The sequence below is a fragment of the Athene noctua genome, chromosome 10 (assembly GCF_965140245.1).
Source record: "Athene noctua chromosome 10, bAthNoc1.hap1.1, whole genome shotgun sequence".
Lineage (NCBI taxonomy): Eukaryota > Metazoa > Chordata > Aves > Strigiformes > Strigidae > Athene > Athene noctua.
Window position 1 is genome coordinate 12,145,503 of NC_134046.1, and position 24,195 is coordinate 12,169,697.

At 42.3% G+C, this 24,195-nt stretch overlaps 2 protein-coding genes across 2 annotated transcripts in view; one reads left to right on the forward strand and one right to left on the reverse strand.

Annotated features, from left to right (window-relative positions):
• The first annotated feature begins 481 nt into the window (after positions 1-481).
• Positions 482-3,557, forward strand: LOC141964185 (histone-lysine N-methyltransferase SETMAR). The gene is made up of 2 exons (XM_074914264.1): positions 482-584; positions 2,328-3,557. The coding sequence occupies exons 1-2, from the start codon at positions 507-509 to the stop codon at positions 3,141-3,143; spliced, it is 894 nt and encodes a 297-aa protein (XP_074770365.1). The 5' UTR covers positions 482-506; the 3' UTR covers positions 3,144-3,557.
• Positions 3,558-4,820: 1,263 nt separating this feature from the next.
• The window catches only part of SUMF1 (sulfatase modifying factor 1), a 40,374-nt gene continuing 20,999 nt past the window's right edge, over positions 4,821-24,195 (reverse strand). The window contains exons 5-9 of the mRNA XM_074914007.1: positions 23,020-23,142; positions 22,208-22,322; positions 21,166-21,279; positions 10,805-10,864; positions 4,821-7,816 (exon numbers count right to left, since the gene is read on the reverse strand). Coding sequence (XP_074770108.1) covers positions 7,718-7,816; positions 10,805-10,864; positions 21,166-21,279; positions 22,208-22,322; positions 23,020-23,142 — 511 coding nt within the window. The 3' untranslated portion in view covers positions 4,821-7,717. The remainder of the gene's footprint in view (positions 7,817-10,804; positions 10,865-21,165; positions 21,280-22,207; positions 22,323-23,019; positions 23,143-24,195) is intronic.

Below are 24,195 nucleotides of genomic sequence, written 5' to 3' on the forward strand. Positions count from 1 at the left end.
CAAACCCCCCTAATTTTAATACCTTCAAAATAAGCAAGGACTTATAGTCACATGAAGAATTAAAATACCTCATAGCTTGTAATTAACATTTGAAGTTACTCTGTTTTGAGTACTTTCACACACATCACAGAAAACCACACCGGTTTCTGGAAGAGCAGCCCTGTTGCAGGGAGCAACCCACAGTGACAGCCACACCACCGTCCCCCAGCCCCTGGCCAAGGGCTGCCCCCTCCCGCGGGCGCGGGGCGAGGCGGAGCTCCCCTCGCCGCCCAGGCGCTCCGCCGCGCGCGGCCCGGCCCCGCACCGGCCTCGCTGAGGGAAGGCCCGCCACAAGATGGCGGCTGCCGGCCAGCGCCCCTTCCCGCGCCGCCGCGCTCAGCTGCCATCGCGCCTGCGCGTCCCAAGGCGGCGAAGAGTGTCACTCCCCCCGTCCAACCAAAGAGAGGCTTCGGTCCAGACCAGCCAATCACCACAGGGCCGGGGGGCGGGGCGGTGGCGGCCGGGCCATGGCGGAGCTGAGCGGCGGGCTGGAGCCGGTGGCCGTGGGCTTGTGGCCGCCTGGGGAGGCCCCGCCGGCCTTTCAGGTGAGGGGTGGGGACTGCGGCCACCGCGGCACCGGGCCGGGGACGGGGGGACCGGGGAGGGGACGGGAGAAGAGGGGGAAGCGCCAGCCCGCCCCCTGCCCCTCGGTGTAACGCCCAGAGCGGGCTGGGGGTCGTTCTATTGCCGCGACCAGCCCCTCAGCAGCAGTCACGTTTTGCGCTCTTTCTTCGCCGTGCGCTTCAGTTATATATATATATATACTTTTTTTTTTTTCTCCCCCTCACTATGTGGCGTTTTATAGACTTTAATCGCGCAGTTAAGATACCACCTTTTAGGAGGAATAAAGTTGCGCTACAGGGCGCTAGTATCGACCGTACGCTGAAACTAGACTGGGAGTAAAAATGTGACAGACGTGACAGGTGCTTCCCGCTGCACAACCATCTGAAGTGGTCTACAAGAAAAGATGTTATCTCAAAAGATAGGACAATGCTAAAGTCTTAACTTTTTTCATACTTTCTTTGGCATAGTCTGGTTTCTGCCATTTTCTGCATTACTTGTAGTAAGTTCCAAACACATTTCATGGAAGTGCACCCGACTGCCTAGGAGTTTGCTTCAGTGATATTAGTGAGTCTTTAGAAAACAGAATGAAGAAGCTTCTAATAAACCTGGGTAAAAAATAAAAGATCTAATGCACATAGACCCTAAATTTCCTGGTGTGCTGGTATTTAACATAAGTAGGAAAGCTTGTAGTTAGCGAATGGGAGATGGGAATAGATAAGGGACTACTACACTTACTTTTGAGCAAAGCCAAATGACTGAAAAGCTGATGTTTATGAAAAAATAAACTTCCAAATGAACTGGCATGTTTTGCAACACCCAGAAGCTACCAGACATAAGAAACTGTGAAATGTAATATTTAGTAATAGCACATACTCCAAGTTTCTAAATAAAGCTTTGCAAGCTGAATACTGAGAAGAAAGTAAAAATATGCATGTAGCTGTCTTTTATATTTTGATTTTCAAATTCAGCAAAGTTTCTGTTTTTATTTTGTAGCACACCATGGTTCTATAATCATTCACCTGCTGGGGGCATTAGTGTAATTTTGAGAACCTGATTCTCAACTGGTGTTTCTTGAACTGCACCACATCTATTCTAGTAGACAGTGTTTAAGGTGCAGCAAATACCACCTCACATTCTACCCTGACAATAGGAGTTAGCTCAGCTTTTTTGTAAATACATAGAGGTGTGCTACTGCAACACCATCATCAATTTCTAACAGAATTAGCAGGAGCAAGGTTGAATGCAACCTTGGAGAGAAAAACTGAAAGTATCTTCGTTTGTAACAAAAAAGGGCATTTGAAAGTCTGTGACTTAAAATAGCTATAGACTAACCTTATAGATTATCAAGCGTTTTGAAGAGGGGAAGATTACTTTAAAGATACCTTGCTATTTCTGTAAATAAAAAACATATCTAGTAAACTCGATCTGATTAGCTGACATGTTTTTTCTGCTAAGAAATTTTTTTTCTGGCTAGTAGACTATTTTGAGAAATTCAGTCACTAACAGACTCAATTCTTTTTTGGTCTATATAGAATCTCTGATTTGCATCTTTAAAAACGTTTTAGAAAAGACAGACTTGCAGTTAAAAGTTTACAGGAAAATAAAGTGTTCATGGTCAGTGCACACATCAGTTGTTGGCAGACACAGACTTCTTAAAAATCTGATAGCCTCTGTGGAAAGAAACAATGAACGTGTCAAGGATTTGACTCTTGTTCTCTTTGCAGTATAGCCCAGACAACGTGGCTGGAGCAGACAGAGACATTGACCCCACGGAAATCACCTTTCCAGGCTGTTCTTGTCTTACCAGCTCCTGTGTGGTTCACGTGTGCTCATGTCTTCGCCACGGTGAAAATTACAATGGTTTGTGCCTCAGGCCTACAGAGCAAGAGGAGTACGCCAGGCCTGTTTTTGAGTGCAATGCCATGTGCCGGTGTGGTGAATCCTGCCAAAACAGGGTTGTTCAGAGGGGTTTGCAATTCAGACTTGAAGTATTCAAGACTGAGAAGAAAGGGTGGGGTCTGCGCACTCTGGAATTCATAGCTAAAGGAAGATTTGTTTGTGAATATGCTGGTGAAGTTTTAGGCTTTAATGAGGCACGTAGAAGAATTCAGGCCCAGACATCAGAGGATTCGAACTATATTATAGCGGTGAGGGAACACCTCCATAGTGGTCAGATAATGGAGACTTTTGTCGACCCCACATACATTGGTAACGTAGGCAGGTTCCTGAATCATTCCTGTGAACCAAATTTATTTATGGTGCCAGTTCGAGTTGACTCAATGGTGCCTAAACTGGCACTTTTTGCAGCCACTGATATTTCTGCTGGAGAAGAACTTTCATATGATTATTCTGGAAGATTCCATAATCTACCAATAACTAAAAGAGAACAACAATCTTTAGAGGAAGATAACAGATTGAGAAAACCTTGCTACTGTGGTTCTCGCACATGTGCTTCCTTCTTACCTTGGGACAGCTCCCTCTTTTCCACACCAGACGCCTGTTCAGGGAGCTCTCCAGAGCTTTTCAGCCCCAAAGCATAGTAATTAAATTGCAATTAAATATAACTTTGATTGTGTATTCCACCAGGGAAGCAGGTGTGGTTTTGAGTAACAGCTAAAACCCAAGATTTTGAGAATTAAATTCATGCAACATCCTAGAGACTTGCTTTCAAGGTGGGTAGTATGAAGGAATACAAGCTTCAGGATGTTCCAAAATCAGTTACTAAGCCAGGGCTGGTGGTTTTTTTCTTGTTTTCTTCTGACAGCTTGCTGTGTGTTAAAGCATTTCTCTCAGTTTGTACCTTTCAGAAAAAACTAACATTGGTACACAGAAAAGACATGATAACAATGAGAAATGTCACTGAAAAATTACACAAGAGAATGAGACCAAGGAATTTTGACATTTGTAAGAAGGACATTAAGTTCTTAAATACCATTAAAATATTTTTTTAATTACTTGCTATACATTTTTTTGTTCCACAAAGATAAATAATTGTTGATGTAAAAACCTGCCCAGAAAGATTAGTTTGAATACTTTGTGTCCCTCCCCCCACTTTCCCATCTCCAGTCACATCTAGCTGCACGCCAATATCAGGTTTTAAGTGACTAGTTCAGCTCCATTACCATTTAGCTTTCTGTGTAAATGGCGTAGTACTGCAGGCTCTGAGAAGTACAATCATCCCATCTTTAAACCCCGTCTATTTCAAGACTCATAAGATTTCTGCAGTAACAGCAGGCAGCACATCCATGTTACTTTCCAGCACTGTTATGACACACGCAGGAAACAAATTCAGACTGCAGTCTCGAGCAGGATGCTGCTGCTTTTCTGTCTTCTGAAACAGATTAAAGAAGGAAATGGAGAAATATATCAGAACCACAAAAAAATCTGTTTACATTGTTGAACGGCTGGCAGACAAGTGAGTGTTCCTTTCAGTGACTGATTTGTTTTCCTCCTGCAGAGCCAGACAGTACTAGGCAAGGCCTGGCCTTTCCCAGCAGAGGAAGAAGGTCGTTGCCTCTTTTTGGCATTCGTGGGCAGGTCTGGCCCGCATATGCTGCCACTTCACTGTGCATCTCCTACAGCAGGGGTACATGAGAGCACTTGCTAGATGGGGTACATTCTGCAATTGCATGTTACTTCACTTCCTTTCCAGTAAGATCAAATTAAGGAAGCTTCAAACAGGCTTGTTTTGAATTTCCCCCAACCTTGATACACAAAACAGATAAACTGCAACACTCTTCTGACAGTCATGCCACAGTGTGCCATCAGTGGCACAAACCCCTGGGTTATCTGCTCCCTACAGTTTGATCTTTAATTGTATTCATAACCTTTGACAACATACAGACACAAGGCAGCACATCTTGGGGGATAAGCTTTTCTGCAGGCCATTGGCAACTTTTTTTTAAATAAAAGACAACTTTGATTTAGACGTGTAAGATTAACCTAATACTGACAAGAGATAAAGGACCTTTTGCTGCTATTATTTTGCTATTTGCCAAACAAAATCTTATTTTATGTTTACCTATACTTCTTTAATAAGCTTCAGTATTAGCTTTTCTCCATTTGATATATATCTCCATACTTCCGTTATGAAGAACTTCTGTTAGGATTTATATATAGCTGTGGTTTTAATTTAAGATAAAGATACCATGTCATTTTTCTTGAGGTTAATCATTAAGTGTCAGTACAGAAAGCTCCCAGAGGATTTCAGCTGCTTGTCAAAAGCAGTTTGCAAGCTGAGCAGCCACGGACTTCATTCCTTGCCTGATAAAAGGTACCTGCTTCTATAGAGGAGAAGTTCTCCAGATCCTGTAACTGGGAATGATACCAGAGTAGCAGGGGTTGTGTGGTCTCTTGTCCTGTGTAGGGACTCATCTGATTTTCTTTTCTTCCCCCAAAGGGCATCACACCCACCACTTTGAGCCTGCAGTACTGGAGGAGTGAGAGTGGACAATCCCATCTTCTTCCTTTCCCTCCCAGAAAGAGTTTCAAGACCAGTTTTATACCATTTATATTCCTTGTTTTCAAGATGACAGTACAGTTTGTTAGCTTCCTGTTATGAATATGCACTTGGCATGATTTTGAATAGTTAAGGAAGTGTAGATAAAAAAAAAAACAACCCCAAAAAAGAAAACCCCAAACACCATGAGCAGTATCTAGTCCTTGCATCACCGGCCTTAAACCAGAGAACAACCGAGCCTTCTGTCTGCGCAACCCGACCCTTTCCATCCCCGCCAGCTGATGCTGCTTCTCGCAAGTGAACAGAGAATGAGTTACCTGGTTAGAAAAAACTTCCACAGCACAGAACAAGAGAGCCTTGTGCTGCTGAAAACAGCCAGCCATGTTAAAGGTCGTGCAAAACCATGAAATAATTCCTTGTCATTGAGTTCTGAGCCAGCGTGGCAATTGGTAACAGACCTTTCCCATGCACGGCATGCGTTATACTTTGCTGTGCCTCAGCATGAGAGCTACCTGGGGGTGCAGACCAGAATCCTCCTGAAAGAAAATCCCCTAGCAAGGAACTGGAAGAGACAAGACCCTTTTTTTCTACCTGCTACATTTCTGTTCACTTTTTCCTTCAGGTTGCTTTCAGCTTCAGAGCCCCACTCTACCACTTCACTATTCAGTGTGCTCTTTCACAATGAATCCAACCACACAGCTCAAAAGGCTGAGCTCTGTGTAATCCTCCCTCCTTTCTGCTCTCCAAGTGCAGTAATGATTATCAGTTCCAGTATTCAATACTCAAACTTGGGGATTTACTTTCCCATTGAAATCTGATCAGATTAAATCAAGTATGTTTAATGAAAGATCTTGTAATAAAACACAGTAACCATTATCCAAACAAAAGCAGCATGACAGGGACACGTTCCACCATCTCCACAGAAGAACAGGAGGACTTTCCTCCACATGCCACCCACAGCACAATGAGTATTCACTGAAAGATACATCGAATTGGGTGTATTTTTTTCAAGGATTTTTTTCCAGCATAAAACCCAAAAACAACTCAAGGCAAAATCTGTTATCAAGTACATTCCTTCTTATGGCAGACACACACACCTTTTAGAAAGATAAAGATAGAAAAATTCTTTCCCTATTGCTCTCAATAAAATAGATGTTTTTAATGCATAGATTTTAATTAAACATTTAAGGCTGGTAATGCAGTGTTTATGACAGAACATTTACCACAGCTTTTACCGGTGTGTTCTGGAATGTTTTTTTTCTGCTTGCTAGAATTCCCTTTACACACTGCTGGCAACCAGTGTTTGTTGATGGGCTCCCCAGCTGTTCTCCAGTATCTTTTCAACATGAAACACTAACTAGAGGAACATTTGTATTAAGCCCAGGTTGTATTAAAACCAACTTCCTATAGAAGAGACAATGCTAGGGAAGACTAGCACCAATGCAAAAATTGTTGATCCACCACCTTTTTCACTGCTAGGTCTCAAGGCTGCAGAGAAGAGGGCTGTGTTTGGAGGCAGTGAGGAGGCCTGTCAGGGTGGTGGCACAGCCGGCTGTGACACCTTCCCAAGGACAGCCCTTCTGGCAGGAGCTCACTGCACAGGCCGCTGCTTGCTTGGGCTCCCGAGAGCAAGGAGGTGCCTGGCACAGAAATGCAACCAGACCCCGCAGTGTCCTAGAGCAAGCGACAGCGCAAACCACTGCCAGAGGCCTGAAATACATCCAGATCCCAAAATGAGGTAGCTCCCCTTCCCACGTCGCTTCCTCCTTGCTAAAATTCCTCCCGTTTTAAGTGAGCTTTTTTTATTGTTGGGATAATTTTTTTTGGTTAAACGGAGAAAAGTAGTTTCAAAATCTATCTTACTAAGCTTTACAGCACAGTTAAATTTGCCGTCTTTTCACTTTAATGATTTTCTATTCAAGTGAAATCACTTAGCTTGAGTTTCTAATGATGCCATTTTTTCAATTTGCAAAAAAGCCTACACCATGTCCAAGAGAAATTCAAAGGAAAGTGCCAGTGTTTTTCCATCAAAATAAAAGTCTTCGGCATAAATAAATGCTTGAAATTTTATTCAAATATGTACATCATTTCTAATCATCATCACCCTGAGGATGATGAACTTGCGAAAAAGGAGCAAGTAGCTCACCAGAAAATGCACATTTCTGGACCTGATTTTCACTGCAACAGTACTGTCTTCCAGTCCTCACATCTTCTTAACTCCTTGTTTTCTTTTAAAGCTGTCTGTTATAAAGTCCTTGTTTATGGGATTTGAGTGTAGAAATCCAAACTATACATAAAAACCCCTATTTAATAAAGAATTTTTCTAAAGGAATAATTAAACAAAATTAACCCTTTAAGACCCAATCAGCATGTTCCTTGGCTTTGTGCTAGCTGAGTCCAGAATACTCTTGCTAAAACAAACAGAATTCACCAATAAAAAGTTTGGTCAGGGTAGGAGTCCAGGCCAGGTTCCCCAAAGATAAATACATGAAGATTCTTCAAGCAGCATTGAGTAGTGTTGGATTTTTCTCCCTCAGCAGGAAGCCTAAGCATTAGTTCTTTCTCCTCTGTGTCACGAGCAAGTGACAGTCCCCACATGTCTTCAGCCTTGGGTGCAGTTCAGCCCCTCGGGCCCCGGTGTGACAGCGTGCTCGGTCAGAAGGTGTCTGCTGCGCAGCGGAACCCCAGGTTGGACGCGGAGCTGTCAGGGGTGTTCTGGCTACGGGCTGCACAGCGGTACCTGTAGCAGTGAGACTGCAGAGTAAGGAGAGAAAGTTTTTAAGAGTAGAGTCAACATAGCACTTAGGGATATGGTGCAGTTGGGAACCGTCAGTGTGAGGTTAATGGTTGGACTGGATGATCTTTAAGGTCTTTTCCAACCTAGTTGATTCAGTGATTCTGTAAACTTCAGAGCAATCACAGCTTGTGCTTCCTTAGGCAAGAGCTTGTTAGATTAATACAGCACAACATTTCAAACACTGTTGGACAGTTCTGATCCAGATCAAAATCACTGTGAGAAATAAGGGGAATCCCACTGTATACCAGTCACAGCAGATACAAAAGGTAGTTTGAATGGCGAAGCGTCTGATAACATGAGTGTCAATATAACGTATAATAACGTATAATAATAATGTATCCTGCTTGGGAAAGAACCTAAAATGCCCATTCTGCTTCTCCTCAGACAAAGAGAGCACATGTCAGTGCCTTCATCTGTGTATCAGTACAGCAAGGAACCACTGGACATGGACAGTCACCTGTCAGAAACGTTTCACTGAAGGGAAGATTCACATCATTTCTGCAACAAGAAGAAAGGAATAACTGGAGGCAAACTCCTTCCCAGTATTCCTATGGCTAGCATTCTAGGGGTATTATAATCAAGATATATTCTGGACTGGTGACTATAAAAATATCTATATTTTGAAATTAAGCCACTGAAAATGACTGAATTGCATTTCAGATATTCCTAGTAGACAGCTTTGAACACCGTCCTCCAGAACGGGCTGAAATCACACAGCCACCTCTCAGGAAGTGAAAGGAGGAACCATTATTGCCATTTCATTTCCCTTAAGTGAGAATGGAGCACAGGTTATTTCACAGGACTTGTCCTCACACCCACCAGACACAGCCATTTGATGCCATTAATGTGTGTCAGTGGGAAATACCTCCACACTTTCATTCCCAGTGCTGCCTTGTGCTTGTTGGGTTTGGTATTTCTGTGATAGACTCTTTTAGATCAAAAATGCCATCTTAAAAGATTGATAAAAGGACTGCTGCAGGGTCTGTTGTAAAAATCCTTTTAAAAAAGACTGTTAACCAAATGAATCTAAACAGGACAAGGTCAGACATCTTTACAGCAAGGTACAGACACTGCTCTGTAACATTTCGTACGTTCCCTGGCTGTAGAGATTTAGCTGTCTCTCAGTGCACATTAATACACTGCTTGAATAAAGAAAAGCCTGTTGCTAGTCACAGTGCTACAGATTCTCAGTTACCTGGTGTTAGGAATGATGGTTTCTGAATTGCAGAACTAACCAGTTTAAGTGGTTTACTACATTAAATCAGTCTGACGACTGCCCAAAAGTAGCAGTCCATTGCAGTGTGGAAGGACAGTTACACTGGTAATTTCACTAATAAAGCGCTGGGGGTAGCAGACTGCATTTATGTAGCAACTCCAGTACAACCCATCCGAGTTCTGCCACATTTTGCTGTTACTTCAAAAAGATGTGTTCCTATGTTCAAAAAGATTTTTGTTCCTATCCTCCTGCTACAGGCTCCTGGCCTCTGACAAAAACCCACCACTTTCAGAGGCTGACGGCATGCAGCTGAACCTGTCTGACTGAACCAGACTTGTGGGATGGCTGGGTTAAAAAGCAGATGCTTTTTTTTCTTTTTTTTACCCCCTACCTTTTCTTTTGGGAGTGGGAAGGAGCAGAGGAGAGTAGAGAGAAGAGGGTAGTTTTACTCCTTTAAACCCAGATGCCTTCAGGAGCTTGGGCACAGCTACTAAACATTTCTATTTGAGTAACTAGGAGGGTGGTGATGGCTGAAGTGGGCTCTGCCATCCCCACTGAGGCAAGCAGGTCGCCCATGTCCATCTCCATCACGGCCTCTCCACCACGCGGGAGCTGTGAACTGCTGCTCCTCACCAGCAGCGCCCAGGCAGGGAGCGGCGGGTGCCCCCAAAGCCTGGCACACACTGCTGCCTCGCATGCTGCAGAGTTCTACCCTGCACCTCCACAGCACCTGACAGGATTTAGAAGCTGAAAATAAAAGTAGCTGCTAAGCATTCATGGAAAAAGGTGCAAACTTTAGCCTTTGTCAACTCTGAGAGGTAGAACAGCAGTAGACTAGATCGATTGGTCTGAACAGATTTTAGGCACATAATAAAGAGCCCTTGTACTAGTAGTATTCAGTGGGGTTTTTTGTCTTGATACACAGCCTAGTTTTATCACCTACAAAAAAGACTAGGACAGACCAGAATCTTCACAAGCCTTTAAAATGGGTCACATTATTCATCACTGAAGAAGAGTCTATTCCAGCGTTAATTTAATCAAAACTGCTAATTAACATCTGACATTGATTTCACCTAAGAAGGAAATCAGTGTAGAAAATGGGATCTCACTGCAGAAAATTTAATCTAATTATGAGAATGATTTGCCAGCTGCAGGCTTTCAAAAGGAAGAAGAACAGGACAGCTTTATAGAAAAAGGAGATCCACAATGAGCATTTTTCCAGTGCTACATGAACAGAGTTTAAAACATGGTTTGTGTCATGAACAGCAATTGCATTGTCGTGTTATCCAGACTTCTCAAAGAATTTCAAATCTGCTATCAGCTAAGCTGAAACATTTGTCTCCCAGCAATCTTCCTGCAAACACCTGATAGCCTTTCTGGATCAAGAGCCATTCTAAAACTAAGAAAACTTACATTCATACTTTCTACTCTTACAAGTATCACTCAAACACTATAATGAAAATCACATTAGAGGCACACATCAATTTTAACTTCTACATCTAAAAAAACATTCTGAATAATGCACAGTTTGTTTGTTTGTTTTAATTCCAAGCTAACCAAAAAGAAGTCCTTAACAACATTAGGTATTGCTGCTCTTTAAACTACAATGAAACCCCCTAACAAGCGTCAGGCTGCCAGGAAGCTCTGACAGAAGATCATTTCATTGTCAAGTCAGGTACTTCCAGAGGAAAGATGAACATGAAGATACCTCAAGGCTTTTTCACATTACCTTATGGCACATATAGGATCCACCCTTCTTCACCCTGTCTGTCCCGGATGAGGGCCCTTTCTGTGGAGAAGAGGACACTGGTCACTATTCAAGGAACAACAATTGCAGGTTACAGGGTTAAAGGCAAAATCTGTAAGAATAGGGAGGTGGATAAGGAGCAGCCATACATAGTCAAAGTAAACACATATCAGCTGTGTCTGTCTGAACCAGAAAACTTGAAAAAGTTATGTTTAAAAGTCTTGCAGAGGGGTGAGATTAATTGTACTCCCTCCCCATTGCTGCAAATGTTAGAGCTGCTGCCCGGTGCAAGAGTGCCTTGTGCTTGGTTTCTGTAAAACACCTGAGAACATGCTGTAAGAAGCACAGTGGCAATCACGGGAGAGCCATCATCTCTGAAAACAGATCCCTTTCTGTAGTTTCAGACATTTCTGAACGAGAGGAGAGGAATTTCACACACTGGCCTGTACATGTAATGAAGTCTGTGATTCTCAATTTCCACTGCTATGAAACACACACATGGAAACCCCGGAGCCTCCAAAAGGAATACAGAGAACTTCCCCTTCTCTAAAGGCAGTGACAGCCTTTGGTGGCCAGTTGCGATGAGGGGCTGTAGTGCCCAATATTTGGTGCTTGCTCCCTTCCCAGTCTGAAACAAGTTAGTGACTGCACAGCCAGATGTTCTGTATCATCTCCCAGCCATCACGCATAACATCTGTGGGATCACTATGTGGGATCACGAGAGCTGAAGCGGCCTGCAGAAAGCACTGCATGTACCAGCAATTTTGTAACTGCATGTACATTTGCACTGTAATGTATGTGATTTATTCAAAGCGTTTATGAAATTTGCCCTAGAATTGATTTAAACCAGGTAATTTCACTCTTCTTTTTCAATTCCAACTCCAGTGGATGGCCTATCGGTTCAAGGAAAAAGCTAGGCTTCTTAATAACACACTCTTGCTTGCTCTGATGCGTATTTATCACACAGGTGAGCAGTTCTCCCATGTCATTCCTTTTAGCTGTGACAGTTACTACTGCACTCAGCTAACAGAGACTACTGCTATACTTCATGCTTCCACTGTTGATACAAAATATTCTTACAAGCTTTCTATACTCCACGTGCATTGAGAAACTACTTATAGAAAGAACCACAAGAAAATCTTGCTTATAGAAGTGACAAACAAGATCAAGAAAATAAATTGTGGTTTTAATTAACTGGCAAGCCTAGCCTAGAAGTTAGTACTGCCACTAAGAATCCTCTCAAAGCTGTAAGATTTGCATATATTTCTATTTCTGTACATATTCTACTGGCATGCAACAAAAACATTTCCTTACATGTACAGACCTGCAATAAAGAAATTTTCACTTAATTTGAGGTACAAGCTGTCGTTTCTTCACTGGCTGGTAGGGTTTATAAATCAAGTCTATTTCTAGGCAAAACCATATCAGAAGAATTTGAAGAATACAGGAAGAAAAAAAAGCCATGTTGTTCTCCAAATCCCTGCATTTTCTATTAAGACTGTTACCTTGATCAATAAATAGAGGTTACAAAAAAGTCATCAGCCTAGTTTTTAGCATTAGGAAAAAAATATAATTGCTACAGAATATGTAAATGATACAAAATATACCATTAAAAAGTACCATAATAGGTTAAAACCACAACTGCTGAAAAAGAAATGCTGCTGATTATTTTGTTGCCTCCTGTGCAGGAGCCAGCCATTTTTATCCTGGAAATATCTCAAAGCGGTGTGTTTTCTGCAAAGCCTGAAGAACACCACATTCACTGATATAAATTCAGTCACCAAAAAAAAAAATAATCTCACTTTTGTAGATCTCCTGAATCCCAGAAAAATTTCCCTTTAAGAAGCAGGTTCCCAAAGAGGGGGTTTCACGGGGAATGACACCTCTCCAGCTTTTCTCAGTGACCACCAGTGTGACCAGGGTGGTTCTACCTGGTCACTGAACCATCCCAGCCTCTATCAAGGGACATAGTTGTCTCCCACCCAGCTCCTGCATTACCAGAGGTGAAGCTCTAGAACAATCAAGCACAAGCATTTGTAACACTGAATATACGTCATGGGGACTGTAAGAAAACCCTGTGAGGTGATGCCAGTACTACAGAAGCTACTGACTGCATCCACTGAGCTTGACTGCTTTGAGAGTCTGCATACTGAAAGCTCACCATACCGAAGCTTCAGCAGCTTCACACTGATTGCCTATCTCAAAATTTTGCAATAAAAAAAAAAATTGCCCTACTACTGCATTTAGTACCCTACAAATACTTCACCAAAACCACATCCAGAGGCAGCATCCTCTTGTTTCCGATCCAGGGTGCTCCTCCATGGGACAGCTTACTCCATTTCCAAAGTCTCTTGAAATTGTCTTCATGAAACTTGCATGTAGAGGCACTGAGCCCCACTCTAAAATAATAAAATAATAACTCAAACAGCCTGTTAATCTCACTTTACGGGAAGCCAGAGTAGAACCAGCCAGAATAAAACTCACCTAAAAAAAGCTACGTGACAACAAGACAAACCAGAGAACAATGGAGCTGTTGAGAAGGATTTCCCTTAAAAATTGTAATGCAAATACAGAGCAGCAATCTTTGCTATTAGCTCCAAAGTAACTTTTATAAACCAAGAAAAGCATGCTAATTTAGGATTAGAAGGTTTATTGTCCAGCCATAAGACTACTGTACGTTATCAAGGGATAGCATATACTAAAGCATGCAAACCAAAGAAAATGGTAATTGCATAAGCTCTTTTTATTAGTTACAAATATCTTCTGCTAGGCAAAAACCGAGCATCAAAGATTATTTGGTAACAGAAACCCAAGTTAAACTAAACCCCTCCCAGCCTCTGAAGTAGGATTATAGCACTGAAACACTTTATCACCTGCAAAAATCTGATATAGTGTTCTCTGATATCAGTTACAAAACATTATCCTCTCGATAGATAATTCTTAAAATCACTGAAGGTAAAGAGGTTATCATAAAACAACTGGAAAAGTTCTCTGAAAAGCAGAAAATCACTAGGCATTAGCTGGAGAAACAACTGCTGCCTGACAACTGTCTGTGGGCTACATGCAATTCTCCCTCTGTTGCTATTTCCCTGTCTCACTCTGCAGTTTAGCAAAAGAAAAGATAAAAGGAAGTCAGGATAACCAGATTTCACCACAATGGTATCCAGCTACTTACACATGTACTAAATCAAATGCACAAGTAACCATGCACAAGAGATCAACTAGACTGACACCTGCCTCAGCCTGTGACTGCACTCAAATTATGGGAGGTTAAAAAAGAGCCACAGAGCCTCCAAACATGAATTTATGTTCTCCTTCCTGGCGTTAAAAACACAGCTTACAAGAACTCTCAGTCTCATTTGAAGGCTACTGGGGAGTTAAAATTCGAATCACTGCATTGAACATAGTGGGCAGCAAAGCCACATGGGCTGATCTGAAAGTAACCAAAACTAAACATCCCCCATCCCCATTTACATCGGTTTGTACTTCTGTACCCCAGGTCTGTCTGTCCTAGGAGAACGTGGTGCTGGAATCAAGCATTGTGTTTCCCCTCTCTAACGGTTTGCTTCTGCATCCTGTGCACCCCCCCTACATAGCACTATGGGCTGAGGACTGCACAGGCTCCTAGACGACCTGTCACCCCCTCAGCCAAGGCCTGTACTTGCATTCCTTTGCCTCAGGAGCCCTCTACTCCAGCTCCTGGTACATTCACAGCTCAGCCACTGCAGTAAAGTTCAGGGCAAGCAGATGTCCTCCCCCTGTACTGCCCAATGGCTTATTATCTTCCTTTTTCTATCCCAGCCTTGCTGAAGAAACCTCAAATGTGTCACGTGCAGGAAGGAGCCACCTGGACTCTACTTCCTTAGCATATGAAGTTGAATGATTTTGTCCGGAAGGGTTCTACAGCTCCTTGGTCTACCAGCAGCATGAACCATCCCTGTTATCCCAAACAAGGCCCTGTTCCCAGCTGCAAACTGAGAGAAAGGTAGACACCAAGCCCCTACAGACAAACTGGAATAAGAGATTTCAATTTTCTGAAAGGTGTTAAGAGCTAATGTCCCCTACCAGCAACCCCACTCCCAGTGCTGCACACAAAGAGTCCCACACATGCCCTTCTCACTAGAGTCCTCACCTCTGGGTGGTCTTTGCCCTACCTACATCACTTGCTTAAACTTTCTCTTGTTTTACAAAGAACCTTAGCAGTCCTTAGATCTGCAGATACAGAACTATAAACTCATTCCGGTCTGAGCACTGGCTGCTTAGAGAGCACAGAAAAAACCCAGCCAAACCCCAAAAAACTTCACTGCCTTCCCTTCCACAGAACTATGCAGACTTCACATACAGCATCCTGAAAAGCTATTGATTGGGTGGATCTTGGCCTTTCAGGAACAATGCAGGCTTTAACATTCTTGGTAAAGTAAGAGTGTACCAACATTGTCTAACTTGGGTCAGACAATGTTACAGCTCAATATCACATATTATAATTTTTAAAATGAGAAAGTCTGCCATGTTCATATTTGCTCACACTTGTATCTTCCTTACAGATAAAAGAAACATGCTTTGATTATGCTTACCCATAATAAAAACTCAGAGCACAGCAATTAAGGTTACTTTTGATTAAAACAAGCAAATCTTTGTTCCATCAAACAATATTGGTTTATGCCATTATCTGGAGAAGTGCACCATCTGGTACTGAAGTGGAAGGACATTTGCTGTCCATATGGAGAGCGCCAGAGCTGTCCAGACTTTGATCCCTGATTTAAAGAACAGAATTTGTTGCATACTGACAAATTTATTTTGTAGTATAATTTGTAACAGACATATTATAGTCTGATTGCATAATTACAAGTGCTTGTGCATTCAATTACCTAAGCTTATAAATGGGATTATTCTTTAAAGAGAGTTATTACAATACATAGCAGCGCTTTTTTAAATTGAAAAAACTTGTATTTCTTTCATTACATCAAACAAATGCTTGCTGAAGTTGGATCGTAATTTCCTATGCAGAGTCAGCTACACGGCCACTCTGCTTTTGAGCTAAATCAGTTTCCACAGAACTGCAGGTCATAAGAAACTACATATTGTACACAAAAAAAAATCTGAGCCATAAGTTAGCACAATTAAAATGGCCCCATAAAAGGACTGTGGTTTGAGTGATCTCACACACACACACACTTGGCTACTGTCTGCCAAGTGATCATTTACATTTTTCAAACAAACAAAACCACCCTGGTGCTTCCTAGTCTTGCCTTTAAGCACCAAAGAGTAGCTGCAAGATGCACAGAAGAAACATTTTTTTGTGAATTTGTCTTAAACTGTGGATTTTTTCCCACTCACGAGAAAAATCAGCCCAGCAGCACTTACTCTCGACAGCAGCAGTGCTCCGGCTTTTTACCCCCTGCCAATACCGGAGGAGTTGAAGTATCAGTTTTACATTTTCTCAAGTGGATTTTACAATTCCCTCTGAAGTGAGTTTGACCACACAAAAACCCCTTCACCTGCATGGCTGAGACGTGCTGCAAGAGTGTCTTTCTGCTGCCATGTAGCCCCATTCTGTGCAGCTCCAAGATGTCTTCAAGGGCAAGCAAAGTAATTTCAGAGAACAAGAGCAAGACAGGTAGCCCCTTGACCTCCCGGCAGTCACTGAAGAAGCCCTTGAGAAAGGAGCCCCTGAATGCACAACATGTACTGGAGAACAGTCATGGCAGAGACCATCTGGCACCCTAAATCTAAACTCATGACAAAGTTGTGCTTAGAAAGGCTTTTAGTGGTTAGTGAACATAGACTAGAGAGAGTAACTATGCTGAGAGGCAGGAGGAAGTTAGAAGAGCAAGTTTCAATTGAGAAACACTATTCCACTTGAAATTCAGAATATTTAGAAGTTATTTCCATTTCCATGTGTAAAAGTTTTTGTACAAACAGCTATTTTAGAGTTGGTCTATTCTGATTTGCTCAGGATTCCTGATATATGAGATTTCTACTGGACTATCCTGCTGCACTAAGTGAATGCGACTGGCTTCCCATTTTCACTGGGGGAGTAACAAGCCCATTGTCTCATAGGAAATGGAGGGACCATTCACCATGTTCTAAGATGACAAGCAGTTCACTACATATAATTTGTTACTTAAAACCCCTCCAAACACAGTATTGTTTTCACAGCTGGTGTCAGTACACTGATGTCCACTGATACTGTGCACTTGTAAAAAATGGGGGAGACTTTCATTTGCTTCAGTCAAAACTGAGCAGACATTACCAGCTCACTACACCGATCTGATGAAGGAGAATTCAAAATAAAAGCCACTTGCCTCATGTTTTGAGCAAGCCACTATTATTGTGCAAGCGTTGAGGCTAGAATAGTTGAGGAGACTTAGCTGTAGAAGTGTCTCCATTTATATCGATGCTCCGCTCTTAGAAGTTACATCCAGAACCTGTTCTGATGCCTTTCAATGCCACTAACCTGAATGTCCTGGCTGCACCCCCAAACCCCCACTATTGCTAATAGTGGTCAGTGTTCCTGGCACTTCATAGCTTTTCATTTCAAGGACCCCGTATCAGGCTCTGCACTCTATGTACTTCTTGAGCTGCATAAAAACCCTTCAGATTTGTTTATTTGGCTTCAATACTTAGATGCACAAGTCCCATACCTGGCAAAGAAATGGAAGAACATTGCTTGTTCTATTGGAAGAGCATAATTTAATACCTTAAGAAGTAGACAACAACTTACAAAGCACTGTCAGGTGTCCCAGTTTAATTTTATTCTTGGTAATTATTCGTGAATGCAAACTGATCAGGTGCAGGGGGAACCCCAAATCTCTCCAGTACTAGAAAACTCTTTTGAAGATTTCAGTTGTTAAACTAAATATGTTACAAAACTTTCACCAAGCTCTGACCCTCTAGAAGAATTCCTAGTCTTTTAGGCAGAAAGAACACATCCTATATATAGGTTATGCTGACTTGTACTCTGGAGAGACTTAAGAGATTGGCTCTGACAGATATGGTGCTAATCATTTTTAATGTCTCAGAAGATACTGCAGCCTGGCTATTTTGGGACACCTTTTCACATTATGAAATTCAGTTTTCTTATCTATTTAATCAGAAAAACCCTTTGGAATTCACTTTGAAGTGCTCTGCCTCAGACACTAGATTTGGACAGTTAGTTACGAACTGAAAAAAAACCCTAAAATAATTGTTAACACTTAATTTTTAAAAACTTCCTGAAGTGTCTGCAAAAAGTTTGTGCTGAATGTAAAGACCTAAGCAAACCCACAGCCACTGAAGTTTAACAGAGAGCAAAAGTCACCTGACCCTTGTTTCTCATCATCCCCTTAATTCAACAGGGAAGCAGTGCTGCACTGACGGTAGAAACACAGAAGTGTCTCATTTTTAAAAGTCATTCTAATGAAGGGGCACCACTGCAATACATAAGAATAAGGACTTTTTTTTTTTAAAGCATCATACCACAGTAGCTGTAGCTCAGCAAAATACACGATTCTAGCTAGCTGGGTTTTGTGCAACTGGGATAAGTTGGGAAGGCTGACACAGCCAGAGAAATCTATTTTTTCTTTAAAAAAACAAAAAGATGAAGTTAAGTAGCACCAATGAGAAGGAATGGACTAGCTGAAAGCTGCAGTTCAGATGAAGACTCCTAGAGATTCTCTCTATTATTACCACAGTAACTTTCACATAAACTAGTTATTTCATGACTTTCACCTACAGTCACTATAAGGACAGGCTGAGAGAGTTGGGGGTGTTCAGCCTGGAGAAGAGAAGGCTCCGGGGAGACCTTAGAGCGGCCTCCCAGTACTGAAAGGGGCTACAGGAAAGGGGGAGGGACTCTGCATCAGGGGTGTAGGGATGGGATGAGGGGTAATGGGTTTAAACTGACAGAGGGCAGATTTATATTAGATGTAAGGAAGAAATTTTTCCCTGTGAGGGTGGTGAGGCCCTGGCACAGGTTGCCCAGAGAAGCTGTGGCTGCCCCCTCCCTGGAAGGGTTCAAGGCCAGGTTGGACGGGGCTTTGGGCAACCTGGGCTAGTGGAAGGTGTCCCTGACCAGGGCAGGGGGGTGGGAGCAAGAAAGTCTTTAAAGTCCCTTCCAACCCAAACCAGTCTATGATCTTACATGAAAAAAAGCTCTATGTCTTTGCCAGTGACAACACAGAAAACTCTGTTTAAACAAATATGCACATTATCTTATGCTAACCTACAGACTAACCCAAACACCTCTAGAACATATCTAGGCACAACAGACCAGAGATCTATACACAACATCAAAAGTGTTTTCATTCTTCAGACTCAGCCTAGTTACTCTGTTTTTGCTTCCCAGTGTTGCTACTTCTTACTAGGCAAAAAGACTCCTTAGAGCACTGCATGCTTCCCCCTGCCCCGAGAGGCCACGGTACAAACACGAAGCCACAGCTGAAGTGGCTGCCAGACTGAGAAACACCTGAACAAGAGCAGGGACAGGTGCAATAAGCTTCCAACCGCCAGACCCAGGTTCTTCTCAGAGACACAGATGCTGTTTGTCTCTAAGGGCCCTTTCCCCCTGCCCCAGTTAAGGCAGCATATATAGATCATTCTGCGTAGTGCCAGGCACTGATGGGAAGCTTCATCAGTAAGAGGGGTAATGCAGAAGTTTCCCTGGTATAAACCATGGTGACTGATCACCCAGTCTGGAACAAAGCTCAGCCTTGCTCCCTCTCCTCCTCCCTCCCCCAACTCATCAGGCTGCAATCAAATCAATACTCACCTACTCTGACATGGGAAAGTTCACTAGTTTTATTGTTCTTCACTTTCATCCAAATTTACATTCTTCTAGCTACTCAACACTTCATCTTTAGAAATATTGCCTTAAACTGGCCTTTTTTCCATTCATAAGGTACAGAAAAAAAAAATTATCCTTAGTTGTGTGTAAAACACCCACCAGAATGGAAACAGAATTACAAGACAGCAGATGTTTCTTTCCTAATCAATCAGAATGCAAACAGGAAAAAACCAAAATGAATCAGTTTGAATACTAAGTGTAAGTTCTCTATAAATTTCATCTGTACATATATGCAAGCCATGAGTCAATGTTGGGAAAAGACAGGTGTGTTTATACATTCGAGACACAATTCATGCACTACAGCTTTCCATTATTGCTGAATTGCAGAAACTGGTAGAAAATTTTGACTACTGTGAAATATTCAGATCACATCATATGAATTTGTAGAGTATGTGAGAAAGGTAAATTGATGGCAATACAACACGACCAAGATCCCAATGGAAAAGAAGGTTCTTTAGCCATTGCTCTGCCACTAAGCCTGCCTACCAGCAAAAATTGGAGAATAGTCCATCCTATTTTAAATCCAACAAGTGAAAAAATAGCTAGTCCTCAGCATTTCGTTTATTTGGGAAGATGTATGTAGCATGCTGTCCGACACAGCTGAAGCCACTAGAGAGGCCTGTGGTATCTTACTGGGATACAAGGAACTGGCACCCAGCCTGTGTGACTGGTATGGGTTGGGAGGTCTCCAGATGCTCCATCAGCTGGTGAAGCTGCTACTACAGACTTAGAGCAATCTAGACCCTGAGAAGAGTCTGATTTCTCTTGCTGGACACATCCTCCTGGAAGAACAACAGAATGTCAACCTCTGCAATGTACAGAACCGCAAAAAAAAAAAATTAGCAAGTTCCTCCAGCTACTTCCAATTGCTGACTTCCCAGAAAGGCCTCCAATTATGTCCGGCACGCCAAAGAGACTACACGTGTCATAAGAAACCACAGCACGGGGATACTCAAATCCTGCAGCAGAGACTCCTGCCCCGTGAGGTTTAATTGGTTTTCTCATTACAGATAACAGTGTCTGAACAAAACAAGCTCTGTGAGAGCAGAGCAGTGCATTTCTCAGATTTAGTCATCCTGGATAAATGAGAAAGAAGATGTAACACTAGAACGTGAATCTGCTGAGAGCTACTCCATGAGAAACCGCCATACAAAGCTTACCCTGCAGGACTTTTTTCTCTGTCTGCCACAAAGAAAACCAAAGATTAACCCCTCAAAGCCTAGTAAGCTACTTCTCCCCATGAACTTCAGCTTTTTTACATGCTGAGTTTTAAACGAGCAAGTAGAAGGCATAAAGATAATTCACAATGGTTTGTTCGCTACCTGGGGGAAAAAAGAAAAAAAGTAGTACAGCTTGTAGCAACATAAATGAACAAAAAACCTCCTCATTTTTTTGAAAGTAACTGGCAAAATCTTGTTTCTCAACAGAGAGAAGCAAAGAACAGTTGCTTTTAAAACAGCAACCAGATTGGAGTAGCAAGAGGGAATTCTATACTTCATGTGATGCTGAAAATACTTACAGGGTTGTGAACTTCATCTGTTGAATGATGCACAGCCCACCAGTCCGACGTCCATTCCCAGGCATTTCCTACAATGTTATACAAGCCATACCCATTGGGAGGAAATGCAGTGACCTACACAAGACATGGAACACAAGTGCCAGTTCTGTGAATGACTCAACGTGAAATGAAGTTTTTAATCCTGAAGACCAGTCTGCTCAAAAGGCATTTGTCTTTACTAGGAGCTTCTGCCTTCATATCTCACAAGCAGATACGAAATGAGTAGTGCAGAACCATAAAACTTTTACATACACCATTAAAAGAGAACAAAAGAATGAACTATTATCAATGTTCTCAGCACCACATCTCCACTATGGCACACAGCATCTTCTCACTGGTTCTGGAGACTGATCCTTTAAAGCAAGGCACTGCCTGACCAACAGACACAGACCTGAACATGGCAGCAGTGATCTGACCTCCATGTCCAGGCTTACAACTTCCAGATTCCCCTTCCCATCGAAGGGAAGCAAGGCTGGATGTCAACTCATGCACTGCAGACTTCTCTACTGATCAAACTATTTGAACCTACTTTAACTACCATTTAATAATCCGTTCCCATTCTTGATTGTCTTTAAAATTCTACTCTGTTGTTTGCCATATTAGACAGACTCAACCTTTCCAAAAACGGAAGTTTCATTTCTGTTAAATTATTGCATGACTTTTGTGCCATGGGAACAACTACCCAAAAAATATTTCAAAAAATTGTAATGCCAAAAGTGCAGGCAGAAAATATTTCAGCTTCTGGCTATAAACTGACTGGAAAGGGGAAAAAGAGGTCAGTTTGAGAGGAACTAAAAGTTCAAGTGAAACTAATCTTTACTTTTCAATTAGCTTTTAAAAAGTGTCCCTTCCTGCAGTGAAATATACGGTAACTTTAAAAATCTAAAGGTGAAAGAGTACAGGAATGGAAAACAGCCATGATCCACTGTTTTAAACACAGACCTCAATTTTAGGAAGACTAAGTTAATTTCCATATGATTAATTCACTTTGAGACACACTTACAGGTGCAGTTCCTTTGTATCCATCTTCCGCAGTGTTATTAGTTGGGAACACTCCCTGCCAGATATTGGCATAATGTTCACCTCTTGGCTGAAGCTTGTTGCCCCAGGGGAAAAGTCTATTAAAAGACATACAAAAAAACAGTTGTCAAACTTACTTTTTTTATCTAAATTAAAAAAAAAAAAAAAAGAAGAAAAAAAAAAAAAGAGACCTCCACACACACACTCCCCTTCCTCCCCACCTTACCCTGGAGAACTTTGTTGGTACAAATGGAACTGGAATACATCGGGCAGGTTTTCGGGAGAGCAAGGGTTCTGTGGGGACAATTTGTACACGAAAGAGCCCTGTGTGGTACGTAGTCCAGGACACAGGATGGAGAAGACATAAACCTGTTATCCACATCATCTTTCCCTCCTCCCCAAGCCCACAGTCAGATAACAAGTGGATCTAGTGGCCCTACAGCTGATGTGCAGTGATGTAGTTATTTACTTAAGATCTTTTGCAACTCTTTTGGCCTTGGTGCTAAGCTCATTTGCCACATTTTCCATCTCCTGCAATAGCAGCAGTCCTGTGTCTTGACATGTTGTCACATCTCCTCCTCTCTTGGGCTCTCTGCATTCTTGTCCCGTTAGAGTTCAGATTACAACGTACCATTTAGGTATTTAGGGAAATTCACTTACCTAAAGGAATCTGTTCAGACTATGTCAGAGTACCACTACACAAGACATTGAGGGTAATGAAAAGCCACACAGCTCTTCCTTATCTGGTAAATACCAGTTTTAAACATTTATCAGGGACACATTTGTGACAGGTACCTATTTTCAAGCCCCCCCCGACAGCTGTATTCCCATTCAGCCTCAGTGGGCAATCTTTTCCCTGCCCATGTGCAGAATGCCACAGCATCGTTCCAGGAAACATGAAGAACAGGATGATCCATTCTGGGAAACAAAATAAACAGGACAAGATCATCAGCAGAACGAGGCACTCTCACAGCTATACAGCACAAGCAGTTTATGAAACTCTTTTAGAGGTGGCCACAAAGGACCGTGAGGAAGTTCACAGTTCAGTTACAACTGGACAAGCTATCAGTTTACTTTTACAGAAGAGAAGCTATTTAAAAGACAGACAGCAAGATGCTGGAACGGAAATGCAGCCAGAGAAAAACAAGGAAGAGAAAAGAAAGCCTAACCTCTGTTTGCCTCATCATGCTTTTATGTACACTAAAGACATTTGTGGCTTGTGGTTTCTCATGGAGTCACCTCAGAAACCTGCTGCACCCAGGAGACAGTGAAGAACTATTGATATACTGGCTTCTGTGGAAGCACAAGTGCTCAGAGACCCAAAGGAAGACACCGGAAGACTGCAGCATCACTACTCCTCACTAGCCTAGTTTAACAGTATCTTAACAAGAAGCCAGAATTCTCAATAGAAAAATTTACATTGCAATTTAACAGCAAATGCTCTTCACTTCCCTGTGCACACTTCTCTTTGCTGCAAGTTCTTTCTTTGCTGTCAGTTGTGGAGTTTTTGAGGGAGAAGTGAGATGGAAGAGTCCTTGCTCTTAGCAACATCATCTCTTACAGCACCCAATCCAGCAAACAGCAAACTACAGAAACTCAACAAAACGCTATTTTTCTTCAGGTGTTTCAAGCAGTCCACAGTTTACACCAGAGCTCCTGTCTTTCCATTGGTTTAGTTCCAGGATTGCCCTTACAATCCTGCCCTCTTTTTCCAGAAAAAGACAGAAAAAATGCCAAGTCATTTTTGTCACAAGGGTCCTCCCCATCCAAGCCTCTAATAGACCAAGACACTTCAAGAGCTGAGGGTACTTGGGAAGTAGCTGAGGGAAGACAGATACAGAGAACTTGATATTAATTTGTCTTTCCTGCCTCATGCAACAAGCCAGCATATGCCTTTGGGCCATTAGGCTACTTCCCTGTGGCAAGTTCACCAGCAGTTGTGCTGGCCTAGGTTTACACCATACTTCTGCA

Excerpts from the sequence above, each read along its gene's own strand:
- LOC141964185 (XM_074914264.1), top strand. The coding sequence starts at position 507 with ATGGCGGAGCTGAGCGGCGGGCTGGAGCCGGTGGCCGTGGGCTTGTGG. Across the intron at positions 585-2,327 it reads AGGCCCCGCCGGCCTTTCAG|TATAGCCCAGACAACGTGGC; the intron begins GTGAGGGGTGGG and ends TTCTCTTTGCAG.